At 44.0% G+C, this 27,696-nt stretch overlaps 1 protein-coding gene across 1 annotated transcript in view; it reads right to left on the bottom strand.

Moving 5' to 3' along the window:
- Nucleotides 1–27,696, bottom strand: part of Gja5 (gap junction protein alpha 5) — a 175,251-nt gene that overhangs the window by 87,865 nt on the left and 59,690 nt on the right. The window contains exon 2 of the mRNA XM_021158349.1: nt 16,470–16,582. Coding sequence (XP_021014008.1) covers nt 16,470–16,582 — 113 coding nt within the window. The remainder of the gene's footprint in view (nt 1–16,469; nt 16,583–27,696) is intronic.

Here is a 27,696-nt window from a genome sequence, read left to right as displayed (position 1 = left end):
AAAAAAAAAAAAAAAAAAAAAAAAAAAAAAAAAAAAAAACAAGAAAAGAAGAAGAAAGCATCCCGCATCCCATGGAATTCTTTCTAACATATGCTGGTTTTTCTACCACGGGAGAGACTAAGTACTGGCCTCGCTGGGCCAACGTTTTAAAATGTAAAAATCTGGAAGAAAGAGCATATTATAGTTCTATTAGTTTTGTGTACAAATATGTTTAACCCAGGCTTCATGGAAAGGGGCTACGTTCCTCTACGAGGTAAAATTACTAAAAGCAAAAAAAGAAGAAAATGTTTGGGGCAGACAGGAATAGAGTTCAGCTGGAAGCTGGCCTCGCTCTGATCTCACTGAGGTCTGGCTGAATCAACGCATTGCTAGTAATTGCAGGAGTTTTTATTGCTCATTATATGAGACTCATTTCTTCTTGGTAAAACTTCTTTGCTTGAGGCTATTATCCCTTTGTAATTAAAACAATATATTGCCTCCTCCACTTGGGATTCCTTTGAAGCTGAGTGGGTAATATACAACAGTACTCAGGAAGCTTTGAGTTTTGTTTCTCTCGAGTCAAAGCAGAAGTTTCTGGGAAAGATCTATCACGCCGACTGCAGAAAGTTATCACAAATAACTCACATGCAAGATACAGGGATGGGAAAGATCTATCATGTTGACTCAGAAAGTTATTGAAAATAACTCACATGCAAGAGACAGGGATGTCCAAAGCTCACTCTGCCTTGTGAAGAAGCAGCAAAGAGAATCTCTAAAGCTGCCATCAAGCCCAGTGGTGAGTCACCTATGTGTTGACTGGGGGAAGGAGGAGCTGTCACTGGACCAGAGTACAGGGTCTTTTCCTTTATAAGTCAACTAACTTCCTCTCACTTAGTAGGTATGCCTTATGTAAAGATTCTAAGGAATTCACTAGTTGATCTTTCCGGGGAACACAAAGAATGGGACTCAGAGTCTCTGTGTATAACTAGTTACTGCCCACCTTAGAGTAGGTATGGGGATCAAAAGGGGCCATGTATGGCAGTGGTCCAGAGCCAGGCACTAGGGAGGCATTCCATGGAATTCCTTTCTACCTTCTCCCAGCCAGCCTAACTCCACAGTTCATTTGGAGTTCTATCATGACTGTGCTGGGGGTTTTTTGGTTTTGTTTTTTGTTGGTTTTTTTTGTTTGTTTGTTTTTTTGTTTGTTTTTTTGTCAATCTGATAGAACCACTTGGCTTCAAAGTAGGAATCTCAATTGAGAAAATGCCCTCCTCAGATTGGCCTGAAGGCAAGTCTATGGGGAATTTTCTTGATGAGTGAGAGACATGGGAAGCCCCAGCTCACTGCAAATGGTGCCACCCCTGAGTACTCAAGTCTTGGGTTTTATAAAAAGTAAGCCGGGAGCTTCTCTCCTTTTAAGTTGAAACTCCACTAAAGTCAGGGATAAGACAGGTTGTACTCTCTCCATACCTATTCAATACAGGTTTTTGTTTGTTTGCTTGTTTTTTGTTTTTGTTTGTTTGTTTGTTTGTTTGTTTGTTTGAGACAGGGTTTCCCTGTGTAGCCCTGGCTGTCCTGGAACTCACTTTGTAGACCAGGCTGGCCTCGAACTCAGAAATGCCTCCCAAGTGCTGGGATTAAAGGCGTGCGCCACCACTGCCTGGCTCAATACAGTCTTGAAGTCTTAGCTAGAACAATACTGCAACTAAAGGAGATCAATGGACCTCAAATTAGAAAAGGAGTCAAATGATCTTTATTTTCAGATGGTATAATGTCATGACCCTAAAAATTTCACTAGGGAACTCCTACAGTTGATAAACACTTTCAGCAAATACCTGGATACAAAATTAACTCGCAAAACCTAGTAGCCCTCCTATATACAAATGGCAAATGGACTAAAAAAGAAACCAGGAAAACAAGACCTTTCACAATAGCCTCAAATAATATAAACTATTTTGGGGACAGCTAACCAAGCAAGCAAAAGATTTATATAATAAAACTTCACATCCTTGAAGAAAAGATGTGAAAAAATCTCCCATGCTCACAGATTAGTAGGATTAACATAATAAAAATGGTTATCCTACCAAAAGCAATCTACAGATTGACTGCAATCCCCATCAAACATTCCAGCACAATCTTTCACAGATCTTGAAAGGAAAATTCTCAGCTTCATGTGGAAAAAAAATCCAAGATAGCTAAAATAATCCTAAACAATGAAAGAACAGCTGCAAAGCATTCCTGATTTCAAGCTATACTACAAAGCTATAGAAAAAAAAAAAAAACCCAGACATGTTGATCAACAGAATTGATTAGAGACCCAGACCTAATCCACACTAGGAGGAAAAGAAAGCATCTCCAACAAGTAGTGATGGTCAAACTGGTAGAAGAATGCCAATGAATCCATACGTATCACCCTGCACAAAATTCAGTTCCAAATGGGTCAAAGACCTCAGCATAAAACCAGATACAGTGAAACTGACAACAGAGATAGTGGGGAATAGCCTTGAACTCATTGCCACAGGAGAAGACAGCTCATGCTCTAAGATCAACAGTTAATAAATGTGAACTCATGAAGCTGAAAAGCTACTGTAAGGCAAAGGACACTCACTGTCAATTGGACAAAGCAGCAGCCTGCAGAATAGGAAAAGACTTTTTAATCTACTCCACATCCAGTGGTGGAACAATATTTGAAATATATAAAGAACTCAAGAAACTTGATATCAAAAAACCAAACAGTCCAATTAAAAATGGGGTGCAGAGCTAAACAGGGAATTCTCATTAGAGGAAACGCAAATAACTGAGAAGTACTTTAAAAATATTCAAGTTTCTAAGCCACCAGGGAAATACAAATCATAACTTCTTTGAGATTCCATCTTACCTGTCAGAATGGCTAAGATCAATAAAATAAGTGACAGCTCGTGCTAGTAAAAATGTGCAGTGAGGGAAACACTCCTCCATTGCTGGTGGGAATGCACACTTGTCCAGCCCCTATGGAAATCAGTATAAAGTTTCCTCAGAAAGATGGGAATTGATCTACCTCAAGATCTAACTATACTGCTCTAGGGAATATACCCAAAGACACATCATCCTACCACAGGGACACTTGCTCAGCCATAGTCAATGCACCCTTATTTATAATAGCCAGAAACTGGAAGCAACCTCAATGTCCCTCAACAGAAGAATGAATAAAGAAATGTGGCTCATTTACACAAGGGAGTATTACTCGGCTGTTTAAAAACAAAACAAACAAACAAAAAAAGCAAACAAGCAAAAAAGACATCATAAAATTTGAAAGCAAATAGATGGAATTAGAAAAAAATTATCCTAAGTGAGGAAACGTAGACCCAGAAAGATAAATATGGTATGTATTTGCTTATATGCAGATATTAGCCATTAAATAAATGATATCCAACTATGAGATGCAGACCCAGCGAGATTAAGCATAGAAGAAGGGATTAGTGGGAATGCATAGACCTCCCTGGGAGGGGGAAATAGAATAGGTGTTTTGGTGGGTGGGGTTAGGAGGTGGTGTGAAGACAGGAGTAGGAGGATCTGGTGGAGACAGGGAAGATGGTGTTGAGGGAGGGAATTTGGGGAAAAAACAGATTGAATTGAGGGGTATTGGGGGTGGGAGGAAAACCTAGCACAGTGGAACCTTCCTAAAATATATGAAGGCAATTCTAATGATGTCTTTGAATAATGAGGGAGACAGAGTCCCAGTTGGCTGTCTCATCACCAAAGCTTCCAATGCTGGGACTGGTTACATCCAATTGAGTTGCTGGACAAAGGGGGTCCTACGGAAATCTCCAAATAAACCAGGCTTTTGGCAAAACAATAGATTGTTCTCCACAAACTGACAGCAAGGCTGCATTGCTGAAAACAATACTCATGCAACTCATTGGACAGGGAAAGGTAGAGCTGATATCTACATAAAATCTTCAGCCCTGCATTCTAGCATCTTTGGTAAGAGAGGGTACTGTGAAGTTTACCCAAAGAGAACTTATAAACACCAAGTGAGCCACAGAACCTTTGACCTACAACCCGTCCTGCCTGCAAACTATGCTCAGACAATGATGGCACAAAGCTTGTGGGGGTAACCATCTGATCGACTTAGGACCCACTGCCTGAGATGAGATCCACACCCAACACTGCCTGGGTGACCAAGAGCCAGAGACTAGATAGCCCAGAGATATGGGATAGCAAACACTACTGATCCTTAAAAAAAAAAAAAAAAGGAAGAGTGAAATGACCACTAATGATATTCTGCTATCACAGATCAGTGAGTGCCTTACCCAGTCATCACCAGAGAGGCTTTCTCCTGTAGCAGGTGACAACAAATACAGAGACCCACAGCCAGACATTACACACACACACACACACACACACACACACAGAGAGAGAGAGAGAGAGAGAGAGAGAGAGAGAGAGAGAGAGAGAGAGAGAGAGAGAGAGAGAGAGAGAGAGAGAGAGAGAGAGAGAGGCAGACAGACCTGGGAACACAGCTCTAAATGAGATGTTTCCATCCAATCCCCCTCCCTCAGGGCTCAAGGAACTCCACAGAAGAGGAGACCAAGAGTGTAAGAGCAGAGGGGATGGAGGACACCAGGGGAACAAGGCCTCCTTATCAACACGATCAACACACTTATGACCTCACGGAGGCTGCTGTAGCATGCACAGAGCTGACACGGGTCTGCACCAGGTCTTCTGTGTATACTTTATCACTTTCAGCTTAGTACTTTTAGGACTCCTGTGCGTGAACAACTGATTCTTGTACCTTCTCCCGGGTCTCTTTTCCTTCTCTTGGTTTGCTTTGATCAGTCTAACTGTGATGAGTTTTGTTCTGTTTTATCTTGTTATATTTTATTTCGTTTGGTTTTGTTGGTTAAAAAATAAAGAAAATAACTCTAAAAAACAATAAAGGCAGTTTCACAGAAAAGTAAAACTAAAGTATCCAATTAAAAAAGAGAATAAAAGGAAAGAAAAAACCCAGGGCAAGCCAGTAAGCAGTGCTCCTACAGGTTTTCTGCTCTGGGTCCTGCCTCCTTGTCCCTGTCTTGCCTTTCATTGATAAAGGACTATAACTCACAGGCCATGTAAACCCTCTCCTCTCCAAGTTGCCTTGGTCAGAGTCTTTTATCATAGCCAAATAAGCCACTCTAAGGCAAAAACCTCCCAGATCACCTTTCTGACTTCTAGCCTGGTAAAGTGGATTTCCAACAAGTCGTTGCCTGTTACAGATGCGGCAGGCTGATTTCCCAACTGTCCTATGTCCGTATATTTCAGACCCAAACACTGGAATCGTGGCTTCACTGACCTTTGCCATGGATGAATGAGTTCCTTTTTAGATACATTAACATATGTGCCACACTTTTCAAAGGCAAGATAATTAAGCTATATTTCGTTACACTCAGAGAGAACTTTTTGAAGAATGAAATGATATCTAAAGAAAGCAAGTTCATCATCAAACCACCTTGGTCATCAGACATCAGGATTTCTGGGGACGGCACAGTCACTGCAGACACACCTTCTTTGCCAGTGACCACTGAGGGTTGACAGAACCCATGGCTGACAATGCTCAGTCCCCGTCCATCATGGGCTGATAATTCTTTGCAGATATGCCTGGATCATTTTGCCCCTTGGTCCTGTGTGCTGCTGCTGTTGCCTCAGAACCACAGATCTTGTGACACACACTCAAATGTCACTGAGCTGGGATGCCTGGAGAATGGTCAGTGCCATCAAGTGATGGGAACACAGAGGAAAAAAAATCCTCCAGAAATAGAAGTCAGCAGATGGTAAAGCTGAGAAACGGGTCAGGCTGCCAGATGATTACTTTGTTCATTCTAGTTTAATGCTGGGGCCCCTTCTGTCTCTGCTCTTCAGCCAAGGCACAAAGGCTGGCTAATTCCCATTCCCTTCTCCCACCTTCCCACCATCTCAGACACAAGGACTGGGCCTTTGAATAAACATCTCAACTAGGAGACACTTGTGAGTGAGTCATAACAATTTACTTATTTGACATTGAAATTCGGTCTGGGTGACCCATGCAATTGCCAACCTTTGGGTAATGTCATTCCCCATAGCGTCAAAGCCCAAGACCGGAGAATTCTCAGCAGTTTCTGTCCCTCCCTCGGATGGAAAGTTACCAACTTAACAAGACTAAGAAGCATGGTGACACCCATCTCAACTGGCTGCTCTACCAAATTCTCCCCAGTTGCGGGATGAATCTGATCTGTAGTCAAAATTGACAAAATTATGAGCTTCAAATTCTTGTATCTTCTCACCAACCAACAGCAGCTGCCTCCCTCTCCGACTCCCCATGAGGTTACAATGCCTGCCTTCTTACCATCTTTATTATAATTAATTTACCAGGAGGTAAATGTGAGCTGGCATCAATTATTCTGAAGGGACGGGCCAGCTCTCCACTCCACATACTAAACTCCAGCCCTCTCTGTGACACCCTGGGAAACTTGGCTGTATAAGTTTTACAGCTTAGCTGTGTGTCCCTTATTGAACAAGTCACACAATGTTCAATAAGATGAGGTAATCAGTACCTACCTCTTGAGTTACTGTAAAGAGCAAGATAACATGTACAAAGGGATTGAACCTATGGCCTTGGATATGGTAGGCAAACACTGGGCAGCCTCCAGACAAACTCTTAATGAAAGCACTCTTAGCCTCTTGCTCTGAAGCACCTGAATTGGGCACTTAATCATTTTCTCATTTTCTCAAAGGGCTGCCACTCTCTGAGTTTAGGATTTTAAACCACGTTGGTGTTCTGTGCCTGCCAATATCAACAATGAGTAATACTAGGTGCTCGGTAAATGCATGAGGCAGTGGAGCCAACACTGACCTAACAAGACACCCTGGGACCGGCTCCTGGCCTCCTAACCTCCTTGAGTTCCAGTTCCTCTTCAATTGGGCTTCTGAGTGAACTCCTCTGCAGTTTCCAAGGTCTCTGGTAAGAACTGAAGATTTTCCTCAGCAAGAACACTGGCTTCCTGTGCCTGAATTACATGTCAAGTTGAGGTTGTGAGGTCCAGGAAGAAGCCTTACATCAATTCACTTGCCCAAGTTATCCATGGTTCAGCCAATAATGAGTGACTCAAAGATCATTCTTTTTAACCTCTATGAGTATTTTTCTGATTCCCATAGACATCTGCCATTTTCTAAAGCCTACATAAAATGTGATATAAAATGTGATATAAAATGTATTTTTGTTTAAAGGATTGTTTCACTTATTGATCTATGCTATATAATCTAAGCAAAAAGATAGACAAAGACAGCTTTAAGACAAGCACCCTAGAGTTCTCTCTGTCCTTAGTCTTTTTCACTAGGTCTTACAAATGCCTTAGTCGGTACAGCTTAGAAACAATAAATGTATTTCTAGTCTCAGAGGCTCGAAAATCTAAGATCAAGCCACAGTACAGCCAGGCTGCTGTAGGCAGCTTCAGTGTTTGCTGATAGAGCCTATGCCTTCACAGGGTAGAATATCCCTGGTATCAAATAGGTATCAATCCCATTCGTGAGAGCTCCCTTTTACAGTGTTTTAATATCATTTTATTGATTTCAACATATGAATGAGACAACACAAGCATTCAGAGCACAGTATTCTCTTACCTAATTCTTCTCTCTAATCGATACACAAATCCTCCTTCCATCAATATATAAATTCTGGAACCATCACTAACCTTTCCCTTTCAGATACTGTCTCAGTTTTCCTGCTGCTGTGATAAAACACTGGGGAGAAAGGGGTTTATTTCACCTTACAGCTCACAAGTTTATCACTGAGGGAAGCTGTGCCAGGGACTCAGGGCAGGAATCTAGAGGCAGGAACAGGAGCAGAGGCCATGAGGCTTGCTACTCACTGACTTGCCCAGCCTACTTTCTTATGGCTCCCAGGAGTACCAGTCATGGAGGCCGAAGCCCACAATGATCTGGTCCCTTCCACGTTAATCAAGAACATGTACCACAGGCCAAGCTGGTGAGGCATTTTCTCAACTGAGATTCCTCTTTTCAGATGACTCTGACTTGTGTCAAACTGACATGAAACTGACCAGTAGAGTCACCTATAGGTTAGTTGTGATCAATCTGAGCCAGGACAGTCCTGTTTGAGGTGAGATGGAGATGAACCTTGACAGACCAGTAGAAAGATGTCCCTTCTCATCCATCCTTGAGTCTTCCTCCCCAGGTGGCCAGCCATTGGGTCTCAGTTTCTCTCATCCTCCCTGGACTTACTTGATTGAACGAAAACTTCAGTGAGTGTCCTGCAGGTATGAAGGTCAATGGACCCTCATCCTCAGGCCTCTTTCTAGTCAGTAGGCTTAATCCATCCATAAATGGCCTTCACGAACCCCACATAGCCACTCCCAAGAGGTAACGAAAGCCTGCTTCCATGTGACCAGAGACCTCCTGACTTCCCACACTGATGCTCCCTGTGAATCATAGAGTCGTCTGCCTTAGTATTCAGAACTCTGCAAACACACGGTATAGGCATCCTACCATTTTGAATAATAAACCAGAAAGAATAAAGATAACCTCAATACATGTACAATGGCAACAGCTCACCAGAAGCAAAGGGTCTCCTGCTATTTCTTATTAACTGTGATCATCGGGGATGCCAATGATGAAGGCGTCTATATGAAAGGGCATCCTCAGCCCTGGGAAGTTGGCCCATTATCTCTGCTAATTACTTCTGTGCCTTTGTTTAAGCCATTCCCCAGCCTGGAAGGCCTTGCCCCCGCCCAACTCCCATCAATCAAAGTCTCTCCTGTCCTTTCAGGCCCAGCTCAAATGCCACATTCTCCAAGAGGCCTTTCCTAATCTTCCAGTTAGAATTAATTGCTTCCTACTCAATGTTCCTTGTGAAATTAATTATATAATTTTCTTCATGTCAATATCTTGAAATGTTCTCTGATATTTACTATAGAATTGTCATATAATATTCCTATGCTATATTAAATTGTGCTCATCAGGTTATATGGCAGATGATTAGCTCAGAGCTTACATACAGTTGGGTGTTAATTTAAAAAAAAAGCTTTTAGGATTATGGCTTACTTTATATCTGGCTCATAGGTCGAGCTCCTATTTGTTCATTCATTCAACTCTTAAGCAACTATAGCAAAACTATTATAAAAATAGCTATCAGCTGTCAGATCCCTGCATGGAGCCAACCATATGCTAGGTGTCTTGGTATTTTCGTCTTCAGGCAAACAAAAGGGAAAACTTCCTAAAGTGTTGTTATTAAGTGGCATTTTTGAGATTCTAAACAACGCCTGATTCCTAAGACTGAACTCTTACCATTGTGCATTCCTTCTTCCTTAGCTGTCAGAAAAGTTGCCCGAATCGTATAAGGTATGTGGAAGCTGTAAGTCCCACCCACTAGTGGTTTTGTATTTGATCCCTTTGAGACCATTAGAGACATCCAACTTGCCTTCCCCTTGACCAAACATGGGTGGTGTGACCTTGACACCTCTGGGCATCAGATAAGTAACTCCAGCAGTTGTTCTTCCTACAACATGGCTTCAGACCCTTCGTGGTCTGGCCTGCTGCTGGGAGCACCAGCCAGTTTGTTCCACTGCTCTTTGGCTGCAATGCCAGGAGAATCCATACTCTCCAGGTGTGCTCTGGCTGAGGGGTCCCTGGCTCTTGGTAGCATGTCACATGCCTGATTTAGAAAAAGTACTTTCTTTAGCTGTGTTCATGTGATTCCAAGTCTCTACAAATGGCACTTGAGGGAGAAGTGCAAGATTTTACATTTATCCCCACTAATTCCCATGTCGTAATATCTGGGATGTCACAGGAGTCTGCTGAGATCTTTCTAAATCCCGGTTTTGTCATCGAACATAGCCTCTAACCCTTTCTGCAAATTTGATCAGCATGTTCTGTGAACCCATCCAAGCCATTAATAAAGATGCTGATGGTGACCTGCAGCAAGTGCCTAGGGGCCTCCCTTTAAGTTGACACAGATTCATTAATCATCAGCATTTGTGCAAGATTGTTTGACCAATTACAGATCTGTGTGACTGTCCCAGGCTCGTAGTCTCTGCCCTGCTGAAGCTTATCAGCCCAGGAACCCAATCAACAAAGGAGATGAGTTTCTCTGCCATAGCTGGTCCTGAGGGCACTCCCGTTGTTTTATGAAGATTAGTCAAGCAGAGTGAATCCTAAACCCGTACTGCCTCTCCTGATGGTGTCAGTAGCATAAGCTCGGAGTTACAATAACACGATAAATCACCTGTAATTACTCCCAGAACCCTAAAAGGCCAGGAGTTCCCAGTTACCCACCTTGAAAACTGAAATATACATACACAAAAGAGCAGCCTAATGGAAAATAGCAAAATTCATCCATGGCTGGTTGACACAATGCTCTCAGCTCTGCCTTATTTCTTCACACTCTCCTCTCCCTTCCTAATATGAATCCTATGATTTCATGAGGGCCCCTGCCTTCCCAAGGCTCCCTGCGCTGCTAGCTCATTTCGTTCCTGCCCTTCCTGAATGCTCGGAGCTCAGAGATGAACTCCCTGTGAACTGCCCCCCCCCCCCCCCCCCCCCCCGCTCCTTCCAGTTTTCTTAATTTACTAATCTCAAAAAGATATCTTTTTAAAGGTGACACATGGAGTGCAGATGATTAATCGCCCTGCATGAATGCAGGTGATTCTGAGTATAGTTCACCCTAGGCAATCTCTAGTTAGTGAAACTGGAAGCCCTGTGAGAAAATCTGAGTGCGGAATGAACGGCAAGAACAATTTGAAATCTTTTTTGCTGAGGGGCACGGCCATTGCATATTGCTAGCAAAGCTTTCTCTGAAAAAGGATTCCGGGGAAATGTCAAGTGTAACCAGGTACATTTAGATGAGGGAGATTAGAAGTCAAGAAGATTGGTCAGTGGTGGCAACGGTGGGCAGATCTCTGAGTTGAGTCCAGGTTGGTCTACAGAGTGAGTTGTGGGACAGCCCGGACTACACAAAGAAACCCTGTCTCAAAGAAGGGAAAAAGGAACAGAGAAGTCAGTGAAGATATGTTTAGGCCAAGCCAAAAAAAAAGAAAAATCTACCTAGAAAGCTATGGGAGGGTGCTCTGCGAACCAACTCTTGCTCCACTAGACACTCAGCACTGTAGCAAGACCTGAATCCTCGGCTGCCATGAGCATCGTCACCTACCCCAAAGAGTGGAAGACAAGGTCTGAAGCATCCATCCATTTGTCAGGCCAGACTATGAAGACATTCCCTATGCCAGAGAACAGCAGAAGAGACCTTTTCCTCTCTTTATCCCTCCCTTTGGGGATGTCCTGTTCATCCCCCCCCCTTTAAGATTCAGAATGCATTATTCTGGGGCATGGAGGATGTCTAATGTAAGGCCGAGAGCATCCTAAGTTCTTTATGTGCTTTTACCAGGTGCCCGATTCTAGGTCCACATCCTCTGCAGCCATTTGTCCAGGTTGGAGGTACTTGTACCATTAGTAATTGCAGTAACTACCCCTAGTAGTGTGGGGGCCTTTATTGTTGTTGTAGTTGTGATTGTTTCCATCTGGCTACGGGGGATACTTTTGCCTCTTGCTTTTTACAGTGGGTAAATCAAACCCAGATCCTCGCGCATGCCAGGCAAGCGCTCTGTCACTAAGCTACATCTCCGGCTGACATTACTGTCATGCCATGATGCTCTCCCCTCACATTCAAGCATAGCAGCTAGGGTCTGAATAAAGCACCTTAGAGAAAAATCTAACACACATATACAGAAAAGTACATAGAGCCTTGTAAGCTTCCACAGACTAAACACCTAATGTTCAAGGGAGATCACCAGTAGCCCACGTTCTTTGTGCCCTTCTATATCAGCTAATATTTCTCCAAGATAACTACTCTCCTGGCAACTGGCATGATAGGTGTCTTTTCTTGAAATTTAAACCTTATATTTATTACTTATTAAGTAAAGGAGTAGCCCTAGCATATTTAGGATAGGGCAGGATTCTCCAGACAACATATTATTTGTAAGGTCCATCCCTATGGAGGAGTTGAGGTTGGAGTTGACCCACCAGGTTTGGAAGATTGCCATCACGCTAGCTGGCTGTCCCCAGGGCCTTGAGTGTTACTGACATTGTGTACTTAGGTCAGTCCCAAAAGCAAGACCTCTAAACAGTTTATTTTCATGAGAATACTAAATTCAACCATGATTAGTTCTCAAGAATTTGAGTCCTACGACACACATGTGGAGGTCAGAGGGCAATCTTTGGGTGCTAATCTGCCTTCCACCTTGTTTGAGAAAAGGGTCTCTTTGCCACTTCATCAGCCAGGCTGTCTGGTCCCTCACGCTCCCGAAGAGTCTCCTGCCTCTACTTCCCATTTCATGTAGGCACACAGGGATTACAGACCCGTGTGTTACTGTGTCTGGCTTTTATGTGGGTTGTGGGGATCCAAACTCAGGTGTTCAGGTTTGCACAGCAAGTGTGCTACCCACTGAACACCTCCTGCTCATTGTAAATGTCCTAAGGGTTCCCTTAGACCCTAAAGGAAGCTTGTGCCAGAAACAGAACTCACCTTCACACTTAGAGAACTTGGTTGTTTGAGAGGAATGGGGTTCCAGGGGCACTGGGATTACAATGGACAAGCACAGGCTGAGCACATGACCGCGCCCATGCAAGCCATCTCCGTGCCCAAGGCAGTGGGTTCTAAACACAAGGATCATTTGGGGTAAGCTAAGGATAATGACGAAGTTTCTGTTAGACTAGAGGGATCCGGACAGCCTAATGGAGAGGCTGCGATTAAAGACAAGGGACAGTGTACATTAATGGACGGACAGGCCATGGGCAGGATAAAGAATGTTGGATGATCAGACCTAAAACATCTGTGCTCCCCCCCCCCAAAAAAAAGTTCTCCAGAAAAGCACCCTTCTTAGAGAAACAGGTTGAAGATTAAATTGTCCCTCCCTGGGGGCCCACGGTCATATGATAGTGCGCTATCTGGCGCACTTGTGGACCAGAGGCCTCAGGAGGTGAGAAGCCAGAGCGAGGGGAGGTGGCTATCCGGGTCCGAGGGGAGGCAGAATTCCTGGCTATCAGCAGTTGGTTCTGTCTGTGGAAAGAACAAGCACTTGCAGCCCAAAGGTCTCAGTGTGTAAAGGGTAGCAGACGCGCGGGACAGAGTGGGGTTGCAACGTACCTGTAAGCAGTTCAAAACCAGCGAGGCAGGCGCTGGGATGGTTGCTTTCTCAGAAGCCAGAGGCTTGGTGCCTCTGCGGGATGAGGATGCCATGAGGGGACCGCAGCTCAATCCAGGGGGTTTGTCTTTCTCCTGCCAGATGTGTTCCGACCCTTGGCTGCTTCTCCTCAATCCGAGGCCAAACTCCAAATCTTATATAGCAGTGGATGGTGATGGGAGGGTCAAGCAAAAGGGGAAAGGCAGATGGAAAAGAAGCAGAAAGGAGAATCTGAGCAGGAAGGAAAGTTGAAAAACTGCCAGGGCTAAGTGGGTGGGGGAGCGTGGGAGGGGAAGATGGAGAGACTGCTCAAAGCCCTGGGTTCCTCACTGTGTTAGTGGCACGTGAGAAGCTGTGGAAAACCACGGATGCGAGGGCAGGTAGAGGGGGCTCTGGTGGGCCGGGAACAAGCAAGTCATCTTCACACTGCATATTTCGCATCGCAGATTCACGCTTAGCCCAACGAGAAATGCCAAAGTGTAAAGTTGACTACTCTAAAATCAGGTAGCCAGACTCATGTGTAATACATATGTAAGGAATTACACCCGATGAGAATAAAACTCCAAGACATCTTTACTAGGGAGCATAAGATTGTGGGGAGAGCTGAAGAAGAGCAGCAGATACTCAGCGAGATTGACAGCCAGTAAAGGGGTCCGGGGAGCCTACAAAAAAGAGAGTATGTTTAAGTAAAGAAAGACAGTGAGTAGCCTAGCATATTCCAATTAGAATCAAGACTCGTCGACAGGAAGGCACTGGACCATGAAGATCAGGTAAAGTCAAAGGTCTCAAAGGGCTCACAACCCCTTTGGCAAACTTCTGTCTCCAAAAATATTTACATCATGATTCATAACAGTAGCGAAATTACAGTTAGGAAGGACAAAGGCAAATAATGTTATGGTTGGGGGTTAGCACAACCTGAGGAACTGTGTTAAAGGCCCACAGCATTAGGAAGCTTGAGGACCACTGGGCTACAAGGAAGAGAAGCCAAAGTCTAAAGACACTGAAAGCCAGCATGTGGTCTCTGTGAGTGAGTGTATGATCAGCCTGCATTTTAAGAACTATCTGGCCAGGTGTGGTGACACATGCCTTTAAATTGCAGCACTTGGGAGGCAAAGACAGGGGGATCTCTATGAGTTGAAAGCCAGCTTGTTCTACATTGAAAATTCCCTGCTGACCAGGGAATAGAGTAAAACCTTGTCTTTAAAAAAAAAAAAAATCATTTGGCAGCTGTGCCTGTGAGTGGACACTTGTGGCAAAGGGCTAGAGAAGGAGGCCAGTTAGAAACCTAGACTAGTCTAGAGGGGTAACCATGGCAACTGGGCTCCCAGCAAGGAAGATGGAAAGGGGTGGTATATAAACATATATGTGTTCATTGATAAAACCTCTGGAATTTAGATATCGATATGCATTGTAATCCTTGCATTTAAATTTTTAAATATGCAACTTTAGAAGCTTAGAGACACCTTAAGCCCCTTTTCCTGCCTGAAATACAGGAAAAGAAGTGGTTGATTGGCAGAAGACAAAAATGGGTCAAAATACCCTTCAGGCCCTGAAGAAATCAGCAAAGAAGGCCCAAGTGACCATGGGAGAGTGGAATTCCACAGGTGATTGAAAATATGTAAGAGGGCTGGTGAGATGGCCCAGGGAGACCGTCGCTAAGCCTGATGGACTGAGTTGGATCCCAGGAACAAGCATGGTGGAAAGACTGAAGAGACTCCCCAAACTTGTCCTTTGACCTCTGCATATGTGCTCTGTGTGTGTGTGTAAACTAAAATAAAAATTTAAAATATATAAGACAAAAACATCTAAGTCAAAACAAGACAGTCCTCAACCAATTTCCATATCTCTGTGTGATGAGCAAAGAGGCTGGCGAGGACGTGGTGGCGCTCATCAACTGTCATGGTGGCACCCATCAACAGCCACGACTCTGTGCTTTCCAGGCCCTTCTCACATCTAACAACCTGCGGAGGGGGAAGTTAGTCTTTCCACACACACAGAGAAAATGCTTTACATTCAGAAATGTGTGCAAGCTAGCCAAAGTTACCAGCTGGTCAGTCGCACTACTGTGATCTCTAAGATCAGACGTTGAGAGGAAAGTACGAGGGGAAGGTAATGGCTAAGCTGTCATCTACCCTCAAGCCAAGCATCCTTAGCATGGCAGAGTTGCCTCTCACGGCTGGAGTGGGGAGTGTTCACCCCAGACTCCAAGGAGAGCACCTAGCAGTCACTCACTTAACCTGCTACCAGACTGGAACCTGCATGCAATCTCCTGCAAGCCCCACACTGCCTGTGAAGGAACTACTCAGATTAATCCCTTTCCAGAGTAGAAAACTCAACCAATGGTAACAAAGCTAAATTCATTCTGGGTTGGTCTGACTCCTAATCCTATTGCTGCATGCACGGATTTATTTAATGTATATGGGTGTTTGTCTGTCTGTATGTCTGTGTATCATTAACATTTCTGATGCTTGAATGTGTCTTTTTTTTTTTAAGTTAGGGACATAGTTAAAGTTACCAATTGTTATGACATGGAAGGTTTAATTTCTAAGTTTCTAGAAGTCTCTTTCTACCAATCAAAATAACATACTCACTAGTGCCTCATACATTCTAGCTACTGTCTGAATATTGGGAATACAGCTATGGAAAAACTAATTCTCTTCCCTGTTCTGAACATTTATCATATTAAATTCAAAGAAGTAACATGAATGGCAATTTATGATAAAATCATGGCCAATAGTAACAGTGTATAGATACAAATTACAAAAATAGAATGCTAAAGGGTAGAGGGGGAAGTGGGGAGATGCCTCAATGGTTAAAAGCCTTGCTCCTCTTGCAGAGGACCTGGGTTTGATCCCCCACATGCTCGTGGCATCTTGTAACCAACTGTAACTCCAGTTCCAGGAGAGGCAACACCCTCTTCCGACCTCTGTGAGCATCAGAAATGTTCATGGTGCACAGACAGACACACAGATATATACCCATATACACAAAATAAATCTAAATAAATAAATAAGAAATAAAAAGAAAAGCTAGCAATAATGGTAAGCTTAGAGAAAGTGTCAGACGGCAAAGGAACTAAACACAGGAGCAAGTGTTGTCTCTAAAGACATGCATCTCAACAGCAAATGAAATCCCCCTCATTAAAAGACACTTGTGACCTTGTACAGTTTGGCTCAGCCATCCTGGGAAGTTCAGCTGTGCCCACTTGCAAAAGAACATGCTAGCTGGCCTTGCTGACTGTTTACAGCCCCCTCACACACACACACACATGTGCTCTATAAGGAAGAAGGCCAATAAACTGACTGGTTTCTCAGGGTGAACTTTGGTGGAATTGCGCTTCAGGTTGTCATTGGGGCCTCTGGAGGAAGGATAGATGTTGCTGTGTGTCCCGGAGGAGAGGCATTTCAGCAACAGACCTTTAATCAGAAAGATACAAAGTGCAAGACCAGTCTTGATTTTATGACAACACATTATCTGTCTGTCTGAACATTAATATTCAACAGGGCAGTAAGTAGCATTAGTGGCGCGACTTGCTTTTGTAGCTAACTTTGAATCAGTGTTTTTCTTTGGGGTTTGTTTTTTTGAGACAGAGTCTCCTGTATCCCTGGCTTGCATGACCTTGAGCTTCTGATCCTCCTGCCTCCGCTCCCCAAGTGCTGAGATTACAGCCCTGCACCACCTCAAGTGTATGAAGTGCTGGGGATAGAACCCAGGGCTTTGTGCTAGCTAGCAAAGGTCTATGTGAACTGCGACATGCTCAGCCTCAAGTCAATATTTATAGAGAATTACTTCTTATATGCAAGCATGGGGGAAAAGGAACTAAAATTCTAATACTAGATCTCCCAATTAGGGGTGAAATCAACACTCCCTCACCCGCTTCCTTCCTCACCATTCTTTTTTTTTTTTAGAAGAAATCAAGATTTATTTGTAAATTGGTTTCTTTTTTTTTAATTTTTAATATTTTTTATTACGTATTTTCCTCAATTACATTTCCAATGCTATCCCAAAAGTCCCCCATATCCCCCCCCCACTTCCCTACCCACCCATTCCCATTCTTTTGGCCCTGGCATTCCCCTGTATTGGGGCATATAAAGTTTGCAAGTCCAATGGGCCTCTCTTTCCAGTGATGGCCGACTAGACCATCTTTTGATACATATGCAGCTAGAGACAAGAGCTCCGGGGTACTGGTTAGTTCATCCTGTTGTTCCCCCTATAGGGTTGCATATCCCTTTAACTCCTTGGGTACTTTCTCTAGCTTCTTCATTGGGAGCCCTGTGATCCATCCAATAGCTGACTGTGAGCATCCACTTCTGTGTTTGCTAGGCCCCGGGCATAGTCTCATTCTTGAGGGAAGACTGAGAGGAAAGAGGGAAGGGGACAGGTTAGGCCGCGCCTGCTGTGCTAGTGAGGATCCTTTTCCCATCTAGTAGTAACTCAGCAGTTATACCAAAGAAACAAAAGGGCTGCTGCTGTTGGGCAGGGGGTAAAAGATTTCTGTAAAGGTCAGCCCTGTCTGAAACTCAGCCTGGCACTCAGCCTCCAAATTGCAGCCCCCCAATGCTATCTGCCACATGACTCCTTCCCTGAGCCCCTCTCTCCTCGGAAAGTCGCCGCTGAACTGTAGATCTTTCCGTGGGTGTTAAACACATCAGTAACACTTTTCTTATCAGTGCAGCACCTTTGCTATCCACAAACACCATGGCTTAAACTATTTGACAACTTTCCGAGTGTGTGTGGGAGGGCGAAGCCCTGCTTTGTCCCTTGTAGGAGAAGGTGAAGAAGTACAGATAAGGGTCTGGGGAATTCGAGGTGGGAGGCCAGAGATAAGTCTCCACTAACCTGAGCACTCCACTTTCCAGGCCTTCACGGGAATAGAGTGGCAGTGGGGTGTGTGTATGTGTGTGTGTGTGTGTGTGTGTAAGCTTTGCAGACTCCTATGAATCAGGCAGCAAGTTCTGCAGAGAGTTTTGAATGGCCTAAGTAGAAAGTGTTATTATGTCTCAAGGGATAGTTGATGTTATTCCTTTGTTCTAAGATGTAGTTTATGTATTTATTTGTTTATTTATTTATTTTGAGACAGGGAGGGTCTCCCTAGCTGGCATGGAACTTCCTATGTAGACCAGACTGGCCTCCAGCTCACAGAGATCTCCCAGCCTCTGCCTCTGCCTCCACACCCAGCATTTCATCATTTTTATTTGCTTGTGTGTGTGTGTGTGTGTGTGTGTGTGTGTGCCTGCACAAGTGAGCACGCCCACATATATAAGTACACTTGTCAAGTAAGGACGAAGGTCAGCAGAAGGCATCAGCTTCCCGGGCAAGGGAGTTAAGTTGGTTGTGAGCCATGGGTGTGGGTGTTAAGAACAGAGCCTGGGTCCCCTGGAAGAACAGAAAGCATTCTGATGTTGAGCCATCTCTCAGACTTCTTGATCTGATGTCTTAACAAACTCTTTGTTGTCTGGAAAAGTGTTTACCAACTAGCAATTTTCCTAATACCCAAACTTGGTCTTGTTTCCCCTCTAAACTATCATTTTAAGTGTGCCCTTATCTACCCCAGGTGATACCCAGTATGGAGCTAAGCTGTGATAACATGCTGACAAACTTGAGGTGTTATAGTCTACAGCTGGTAGGTGGGAGCTGGAGGCAGTGAGCTGTGTCGGGTGTGGAGCCCTGAGGTCAGGGCAGACCACTGAGATGCCATGGCCTTGTTCCCACCACATTTCTCAGCCCCAGACTCAGTGTAGATGGCATCTCAGGGAGGCAGTCAGTGGTACCCACAGAGCTGTGCTTCCTCCAGCTCTCCATCATTCAATTCATTGACCCCTAAATTCTACTGGGTATTTTGTATTAATATACTTTAGAATAGAAAGGCAATAGCTTGTTAAAATAATGATCTTAAATGATAATACTTAAGATAATTGATGGCAACAAAATAAGTATAAAGTCAGCATACAAAATTTAAAACATACTAATAGTGTAAAATATGCATATATATGCAGAAAGTATGGAAAATCAGGGGGGAAATGTCTACCACATTAGCCTGGTAAATAATGGTGTTGCCAGTGCTTGTCTCTGAGTGTTTCAGATCCACCTGCTTCCTTCCAGACTCCCGCCCATCACCGGGTCAAGGCAAGTCTCTTTCTGGGCCTCTTCAGTAGCCTCTTAACTGTCTCCACACAGCTGTTCATATTTTACCCATTTCATACAATCAAGGGTGACTAACTTCAAGTTCAAGTTTGGGAACCATAAAGCTAAGATGACAAGCTAGTTCCTTCCACGAAACCAAACCCAACAAGCAAAAGCTAAGAGGTAAAAGCCTAATAAAGCCAATACTTAATTGAAACTCTCTCTCTCTCTCTCTCTCTCTCTCTCTCTCTCTCTCTCTCTCTCTCTCTCTCTCTGTGTGTGTATATGTATATGTATATGTATATGTATATGTATATGTATATGTATATGTATATGTATATGTATATGTACATTTATTTGTATGTTAGTGCTTAGCTGGCTGGAAGGCAGGGTATGTAACAAAGACTAAAGATGACAGCTAGAGCAACACAAGGCTAGAAACCGGGGCAGTGTACTGGCTCTCAAATGCTCCATGACACAGCACCACATATTCAGCCGTTTAAAACAACCTACAGGCAGTGAGCTGGCTCAACAAGCTAAGGCATTTGCCACGAAGCCTGGCAAGCTGAGTTCAATCCCAAGGACAGTGGGTGATAACTGACTTCTCTATACAGGTTGTCCTCTGACATCTCCCCAACATGTTCACCACACCGTGCGCGCGCACACACACACACACAATGAATGGATGAATGTTTAAAAACATATATTTCTAATCTCCCAGACCTTCTGAGGCACATGTTCAGGCCTAGCTTAACGGGGCCCTCTGCCCTGGGTCTCACCTGTCTGGAACCTCGGGGTCAGACAGGTACATGTCTTTCTAGAGCTCTGAGTCCTCTGCTGAGGTCATGTGGGTGTCCGCAGAACTCATCCCCTGTGTCTGTCAGGAGGAGCTGCTTCTAAACACCCACACCACTTGCCAAGGGGTTCCCTCCCAGTCTGGCCATTTTCTTCTTTGAATCCCGCAAGAGAAATTCTCTCTCCCACCCTAACTCTGTCTAAGACAGAGGCTGATACAATTCAACATAACCATGGTGACTCTTTCATTATATTCAACGGGGTGGTACATACCAGGGGGCCAGGAATTTGGGGAACCATCTTGGAATTATACCCACCTGTAGCAGCCCTTTGTCCCCATGATTTGTGCCCCTCCCCCATATATGTTCACCCCACCTATTATGTGCTGAATTACATGGAAAACTCATGGGGGAAAGGTCTAACCTTACCCCTGCATTTGTGGGGCTGCATTTAGAAACCAGGTCTCTTTTTTTGATTATCATGTGTTAATTGCTCAAACTAATGGGATTCACTGTGGCATTTCCAGAAAGTATATGATGACTTTAACAAAATTCACCTGCCATCACCTCTTTTATCCCTGTGGCTTCCACCAAGTGATCCCCTTTCTCTTACCAAATATTATGCCTTCTGCTTTCATATATATTTTTTATTTTAAATATTTTTATTATGTATTTTCCTCAATTACATTTCCAATGCTATCCCAAAGGTCCCCCATACCCTCCCCTCCACTCCCCTACCCACCCATTCCCACTTTTTGGCCCTGGCGTTCCCCTGTACTGGGGCATATAAAATTTGTGTGTCCAATTGGCCTCTCTTTCCAGTGATGGCCGACTAGGCTATCTTTTGATACATATGCAGCTAGAGTCAAGAGCTCCAGGGTACTGGTTAGTTCATAATGTTGTTGCACCTACAGGGTTNCAGATCTCTTTAGCTCCTTGGNTACTTTCTCTAGCTCCTCCATTGGGNGCCCTGTGATCCATCCAATAGCTGACTGTGAGCATCCACTTCTGTGTTTGCTAGGCCCCAGCCTAGTCTCACAAGAGACAGCTATATCATGGTCCTTTCAGCAAACGCTCGCTAGTGTATGCAATGGTGTCATTGTTTGGAGGCTAATTATGGGATGGATCCCTGGATATGGCAGTCTCTAGATGGTCCATCCTTTTGTCTCAGCTCCAAACTTTGTCTCTGTAACTCCTTCCATGGGTGATTGTTTCCAATTCTAAGAAGGGGCAAAGTGTCCACACTTTGGTCTTCATTCTTCTTCAGTTTCATGTGTTTTGCAAATTGTATCTTATATCTCGGGTATACTAAGTTTCTGGGCTAATATCCACTTATCAGTGAATACATATCATTTGAATTCTTTTGTGATTGTGTTACCTCACTCAGGATGATGCCCTCCAGGTCCAACCATTTGCCTAGGAATTTCATAAATTCATTCCTTTTAATAGCTGAGTAGTACTCCATTGTGTAAATGTACCACATTTTTTGTATCCATTCCTCTGTTGAGGGGCATGTGGGTTCTTTCCAGCTTCTGGCTATTATAAATAAGGCTGCTATGAACATAGTGGAGCATGTGTCCTTCTTACCGGTTTGGAACATCTTCTGGATATATGCCCAGGAGAGGTATTGCTGGATCCTCCGGTAGTACTATGTCCAATTTTCTGAGGAACCGCCAGACTGATTTCCAGAGTGGTTGTACAAGCTTGCAATCCCACCAACAATGGAGGAGTGTTCCTCTTTCTCCACATCTTCGCCAGCATCTGCTGTCACCTGAATTTTTTATCTTAGCCATTCTGACTGGTGTGAGATGGAATCTCAGGGTTGTTTTGATTTGCATTTCTCTGATGATTAAGGATGCTGAACATTTTTTCAGGTGCTTCTCAGCCATTCGGTATTCCTCAGGTGAGAATTCTTTGTTTAGCTCTGAGCCCCATTTTTTAATGGGGTTATTTGATTTTCTGGAGTCCACCTTCTTGAGTTCTTTATATATATTGGATATTAGTCCCCTATCTGATTTAGCATAGGTAACGATCCTTTCCCAATCTGTTGGTGGCCTTTTTGTCTTATTGACGGTGTCTTTTGCCTTGCAGAAGCTTTGCGGTTTCATGAGGTCCCATTTGTCAATTCTCGATCTTATAGCACAAGCCATTGCTGTTCTATTCAGGAATTTTTCCCCTGTGCCCATATCTTCGAGGCTTTTCCCCACTTTCTCCTCTATAAGTTTCAGTGTCTCTGGTTTTGTGTGGAGTTCCTTGATCCACTTAGATTTGACCTTAGTACAAGGAGATAGGAATGGATCGATTCGCATTCTTCTACATGATGAGCGCCAGTTGTGCCAGCACCATTTGTTGAAAATGCTGTCTTTCTTCCACTGGATGGTTTTAGCTCCCTTGTCGAAGATCAAGTGACCATAGGTGTGTGGGTTCATTTCTGGGTCTTCAATTCTATTCCATAAGACTAATAAATTGTATCTTGTGTGTGTACTGTCAATTTTATGTGTTTCATGTCAACTTGACCCAAGTTGGAGTCATCAGAGAGAAGGGAGCCTCAGTTGAGAAAATGCCTCCATAAGACCCAGTTGCAGATAAGCCTATAGGACTTTTTCTTAATTAGTGATTGATGTGAGAGGGCCCAGCCCATTGTGGGTGTGGCCATCCCGGGCTGGTGGTCCTGTGTTCTATAAGAAAGTAGGCTGAGCCAGCCATGAGGAGCAAGCATGTAAGCAACATCCCTCCATGGCCTCTGCATCAGCTCAAGCCTCAGGTTGAGTTCCTGTCCTGACTTCCTTCAGTGATGGACTGCAATGTGGAAGTATAAACCAATTAATTCATTTCCTCTCCATCTTCCTTTTTGATCATGGCATTTCATTATAGCATTAGTAACCCTAACTAAGACAACATTTATAAGGGTTTTGTCAGCATACATGTAATAACATTGTGTTCATGCCTAATATCCAGAGAGTACTGGATCCTCTGAAACTAGCAGTGAGCTGTCATGCGAGTGCTGCAAACCCAACCTGGGTCCTTTGCAAGAGGTCCTTTGTGATATTTATTGCATTCTAAATATGAGAGAAAATACCTGATATTTGTTTTTCTGTCTGTTTTTTTTTTTTCACTTAAAAAATGCTCTCCAGTTCCGTCCATTTTTTTTCTTCAGGTGGCATAAGTCATTCTTTTTATGCCTGAGTAAAAATGTCTATACTGTATTTTCTTTAGCCATTTTTCTGCTGGTGGATGCCTGATTCCATAACTTGGGAATGATACAACACTAAGCAGGAGTGGGTAAGCATCTCTGCTCTGTGATGACCTCCATTCCTTTGGGTACATATTGTGGGATAGCAAGCTAATGTGCTAATTCTAGCTTTAATTTTTTTTTTTTTTTTGGAGGAACTACTACTGATTTCCATGGTGGCTACACTAATTAACGTGGCTACCAACAAACAGTGTTCCTTCCGAATCCTCCACCCCAAACTCTTGCTTCCTGCTCTGCATTTGTTTGCTTTCTTGATGACAGCCACTCTGACTAAGGTGAGATGGAATCTCAATGTCATCTTCATTTGCATTTTCCTGAGAGCTAAGAATGCTAAACATTTTTTTTTCAGGTATTTGTTGTCCCAGAACTAGGGACTTGAAAGAGATAATTAAGTTTAAGCTAATTCTTTAGAAAGAATGAGCTCTGAGGCACTCTTGACTAGGTTCTCCCGGTGAGGAAGAGCCTGTGAGCCTCCTGGAGAAACAGCTACTCAGAAGCCAAGGAGAAGCAGCAAGGAGAAGCCAATCCTGTGAACACCCTGACTTTGAACTTCAAACGTCAAGAATTGGGACAAAATTAATTTTTGCTCAAATCGCCTCGACTATGGTATTTTGCAATAGAAGCTTTGAAGACTCCTCCACAGGGTGTCGCCGTGTGGGGTTGTCATTTTGATCATCAATCTTGTATGGATCTGGACTTGATGAACGGACACACTTCAACGCAAGTCTGTGAAAAGATTTCCAGAAGAATTAACTGAGAAGACAAGGTTCTCCCTTCAACGGGTGGCCCGGATTCATATAAAGAGGTTCAGGTTAAAGGCAGCGTTGCCCACCTGCCTTTGCTGGCAACTGTGTCTATTGCTTCCACCGCCACCACCACCGCTGCCACAACCATCTTCTGCTAACATCAGACTCTGGGTTCTTTGATTTTTCAACATGAACTGAAGATCAGTTACCCTTCAAGAATCACTCCAGCCTTCATCACTACACTGAGACTGCTTAGACATCCAGTTTGTGGATTAATCAGCAACTGTGTTCTAAGTCTCTCCAGCATGCAAATAGACACGCTGGACCTCCCAGCCCTTATTACATAAGCCAGTCTACTAAATCCCACTTTATAAGGCATGTGCATTCTGTAGGCTGTGCTTCTCTAGAGCACCCAGCTTAACAGACCATTTAAATCTCATCACAACAGCTCAAGCAAAATCTTATTGTCTAGCCAGGTGTGGTGGTGCACGCCTTTAATCCCAGCACTCAGGAGGCAGAGGCAGGTGGATTTCTGAGTTCAAGGCCAGCCTGGTCTACAGAGTGAGTTCAAGGACAGCCTGGGCTACACAGAAAAACCCTGTCTCGAAAAACAAAAAACAAAAAACAAAAACAAAAAAATCTTATTGTCTAAATCTTTCAACTCAGGTCCACATGAGAATCGTGGGTGTGGTAAATATAACTCCTGGTGCATACTTACTCCCTACTTAAGGACTTATGAAGTTAGAGGGACAAGTTAGTTGTCCCAAACCCCCAATACTCAAAAGTGGCCCCCAAATCAGGCAAATGGGAGGTAAAGATAAAAAACAAAAAGGAGGGGTCTACTGGTCCATCATAGTTCTGACATTTACCAAGTGTCCTGGTAAATCTTCATTATCAGCGTAGTTGGACTTATAATCATCATGGAAACAGATTTCCAGACCGTCTGTCCATGAGGGCATTTCCAGAAAAGTTTTCCTGAGGCGGAAATACCACCCCAAATGTAGATGGCATTGTTTCATGGACTGGGATCCCTGACTGAATGAAGGAGAGGTCATGCTAAGCACCCCCAACACCACTCTGTTTCCTAACTGTGGATGTGATGTGACCGGCAGCCTCACACTCCTGCCCATGACTTCTGACTGTGATGGACTGTCCCTTCAAAGCCCTCCCTCCATACCTTGCTCTTATCAGATACGTTGTTACAGCGATGAGAAAAGTAATCAACACATCAAGCAAACATTAGATTTCCTTCCCCAAGTTTCAAGGACTGTGAATAAATTTTCTCCAGCTCCCCACTGCCTGGACTCAGCGTTCTGACCACTGAGTCAGCCTTCCAGCCTCACAACAGGCAGGACGAGTTTGCAGCTGGGCTGTCTTGTCAGCCTGCTTCCTGAAAGTCGATTGGGCTCTTGAGTGCCTGGCATGTGAAGAGAGTGAAGGGAGCACATCTGCAGAGGAGAGAAGCACATCTGCAGAGGAAGGGAGCACATCTGCAGAGGAGGGGAGCACATCTGCAGAGGAGAGGAGCACACCTGCAAAGGAGAGGAGCACATCTGCAGAGGAAGGGAGCACATCTGCAGAGGAGGGGAGCACATCTGCAGAGGAGAGAAGCACATCTGCAGAGGAAGGGAGCACATCTGCAGAGGAGGGGAGCACATCTGCAGAGGAAGGGAGCACATATGCAAAGGAGAGGAGCACACCTGCAAAGGAGAGAAGCACATCTGCAGAGAAGGGGGAGCACATCTGAAGAGGAGGGGATAGCAATAGCAAAAGGAGAGTGGTTTCCTACAGGGCTCCAACCACATACTTAAACACGCTAAAGATCCCAAGAGCCAGGTTTCATACCATCAGAAAAATGGAACTACACATTTGGAAAATGAGAACGAACTTAATGATGTTGGGCTGCAATTGGAGATGCCAGGTTACAATATAAATAGCCAGCTATTAAAATAAATACAGAGTAAGCATGTGTGAATATACTCATATATATTTCTTAGTGGCGTCCACAGATGAATCTTGGAAACAAGACACCCCGTGGCAATAAGCACACACACTTCCCAGATACTGTCTTCTAAATATCATTGTCTACTTCGAAGAACCAGGAATCCTTGTTGAAATGCCCAGACTCAAGGTCGGAACACAGAAGTATAAAATAAACCTAAACCCTCCTCCACAAAAGACAAGAAAACAACAGAGAGATGATGGGAGACCATCAAAGCACACAAACTCCTGCTTGAAGAATCTTCCTGGGCAGAACTAGGCACACTTTACCCAGATGAGTGATAGCAGTGATGATTATTAAGTAAAGCAGGAAAGGAGCCCACACAGACATAAAGCAGTAAGAAACCAGCCGTACTCTGAGGAATAGCATAGCTATAGACGTCCAACATTTTTGTACATAATGTGGGTTCACTATGGAGAGAAAGTCACCTGGGGTTGGGGACACCTAGTCAGCATCATCTGAGGAGCATAACCAAAGGTGACATCATCAGTTACAAGAACAGCGGAATGCTGGGAGCACAGCATGACTTCCAGGTCATTCCTTCTCCTTTCAAAGATGCACAGCGAATACCTGCTGAGGGAAGAGCAGGCCAGGCTAAAAGGAGAGATACTTGCTAATCATCTTCATAGTCGGTAAAGAAAGGTGACAGGCTAGAAAAGATGGGGTGCCGTTACAGATAACATTACCTAAACACCCACTCAGGAAGCATGAGTTTCAAACCCAAACCTTTAGCCATAAAGGATGCTGTTGCAACACTCTGAGTCGGGTCTGAGGACACTAGTGCACCTAAATTAAATTTCTGTTGCTGGTTAGTTGATTGACACACTGGAAAAAGCATTTATTTGTAAGAAATGAGTGCATACAAACTTTCTGAAGAAATAAAGGATCAGGTTCAAAGAAATTACATCCATCATGTTTGTGCCCTTTTCTCGACTCTGTAATTCTTTCCAAACTACTTAATGTGATAGTATAGAATTAAATAAATAGACCTGAGTCTGACACCCCTTGGCCAGGCTGTCCCCCAGCCCTGTGGCATGGGGCATTTCCTGGCCTGTCTGAATGAAGGCCAGTAGCTGGTTGCTGACCTCAGACCTGCCAAAGAATGGCACTACAGCTGTCTGAGTGCGGCTTGAGGTTTGGTGACAGTGTAGACTCCTTTAACTTCATTGACAAATCAATTGCATTCTTGTCAAAGTATCTGACCCATCCGTAATGGAACGGCCACATCAGAGAGTAGAATCTAACAATAAAATCTCTCACATTCTTGTCTGCCCTGATCTCCCTAAACCAGCTCGGCACCTGCGGCTCCTTGGCAACGAGTTTGCTGGCTGTTCTATTACAGGGAGTGTGGTTGCCTTTTGTAGAAGATTTCCTGCCGCCTTTCAGCCAGTGACTAAACTGGCTGCAGCTAATTCTGCTGGGAAGTACCCAGCTGCTTTCCCACAATCCTGCAGCCATTTCCATGAATTAATTTGGGAGCATTGTAGACCCTTGAAAAGCAGCATAAGGCTCTGGTGCCTGATAGCTTTAGTGGGATTTAGCATCCTCAGCAATGGGCTGAACTTAAAAAAAAAAAAACATAGAATCTATTAGCAGCTGCCCCTGAAAATGC

This window comes from Mus caroli, chromosome 3 (assembly GCF_900094665.2).
Source record: "Mus caroli chromosome 3, CAROLI_EIJ_v1.1, whole genome shotgun sequence".
Lineage (NCBI taxonomy): Eukaryota > Metazoa > Chordata > Mammalia > Rodentia > Muridae > Mus > Mus caroli.
The sequence above is the reverse complement of the archived record's forward strand: the minus strand, read 5'-3'. Positions and strand labels throughout refer to the sequence as shown.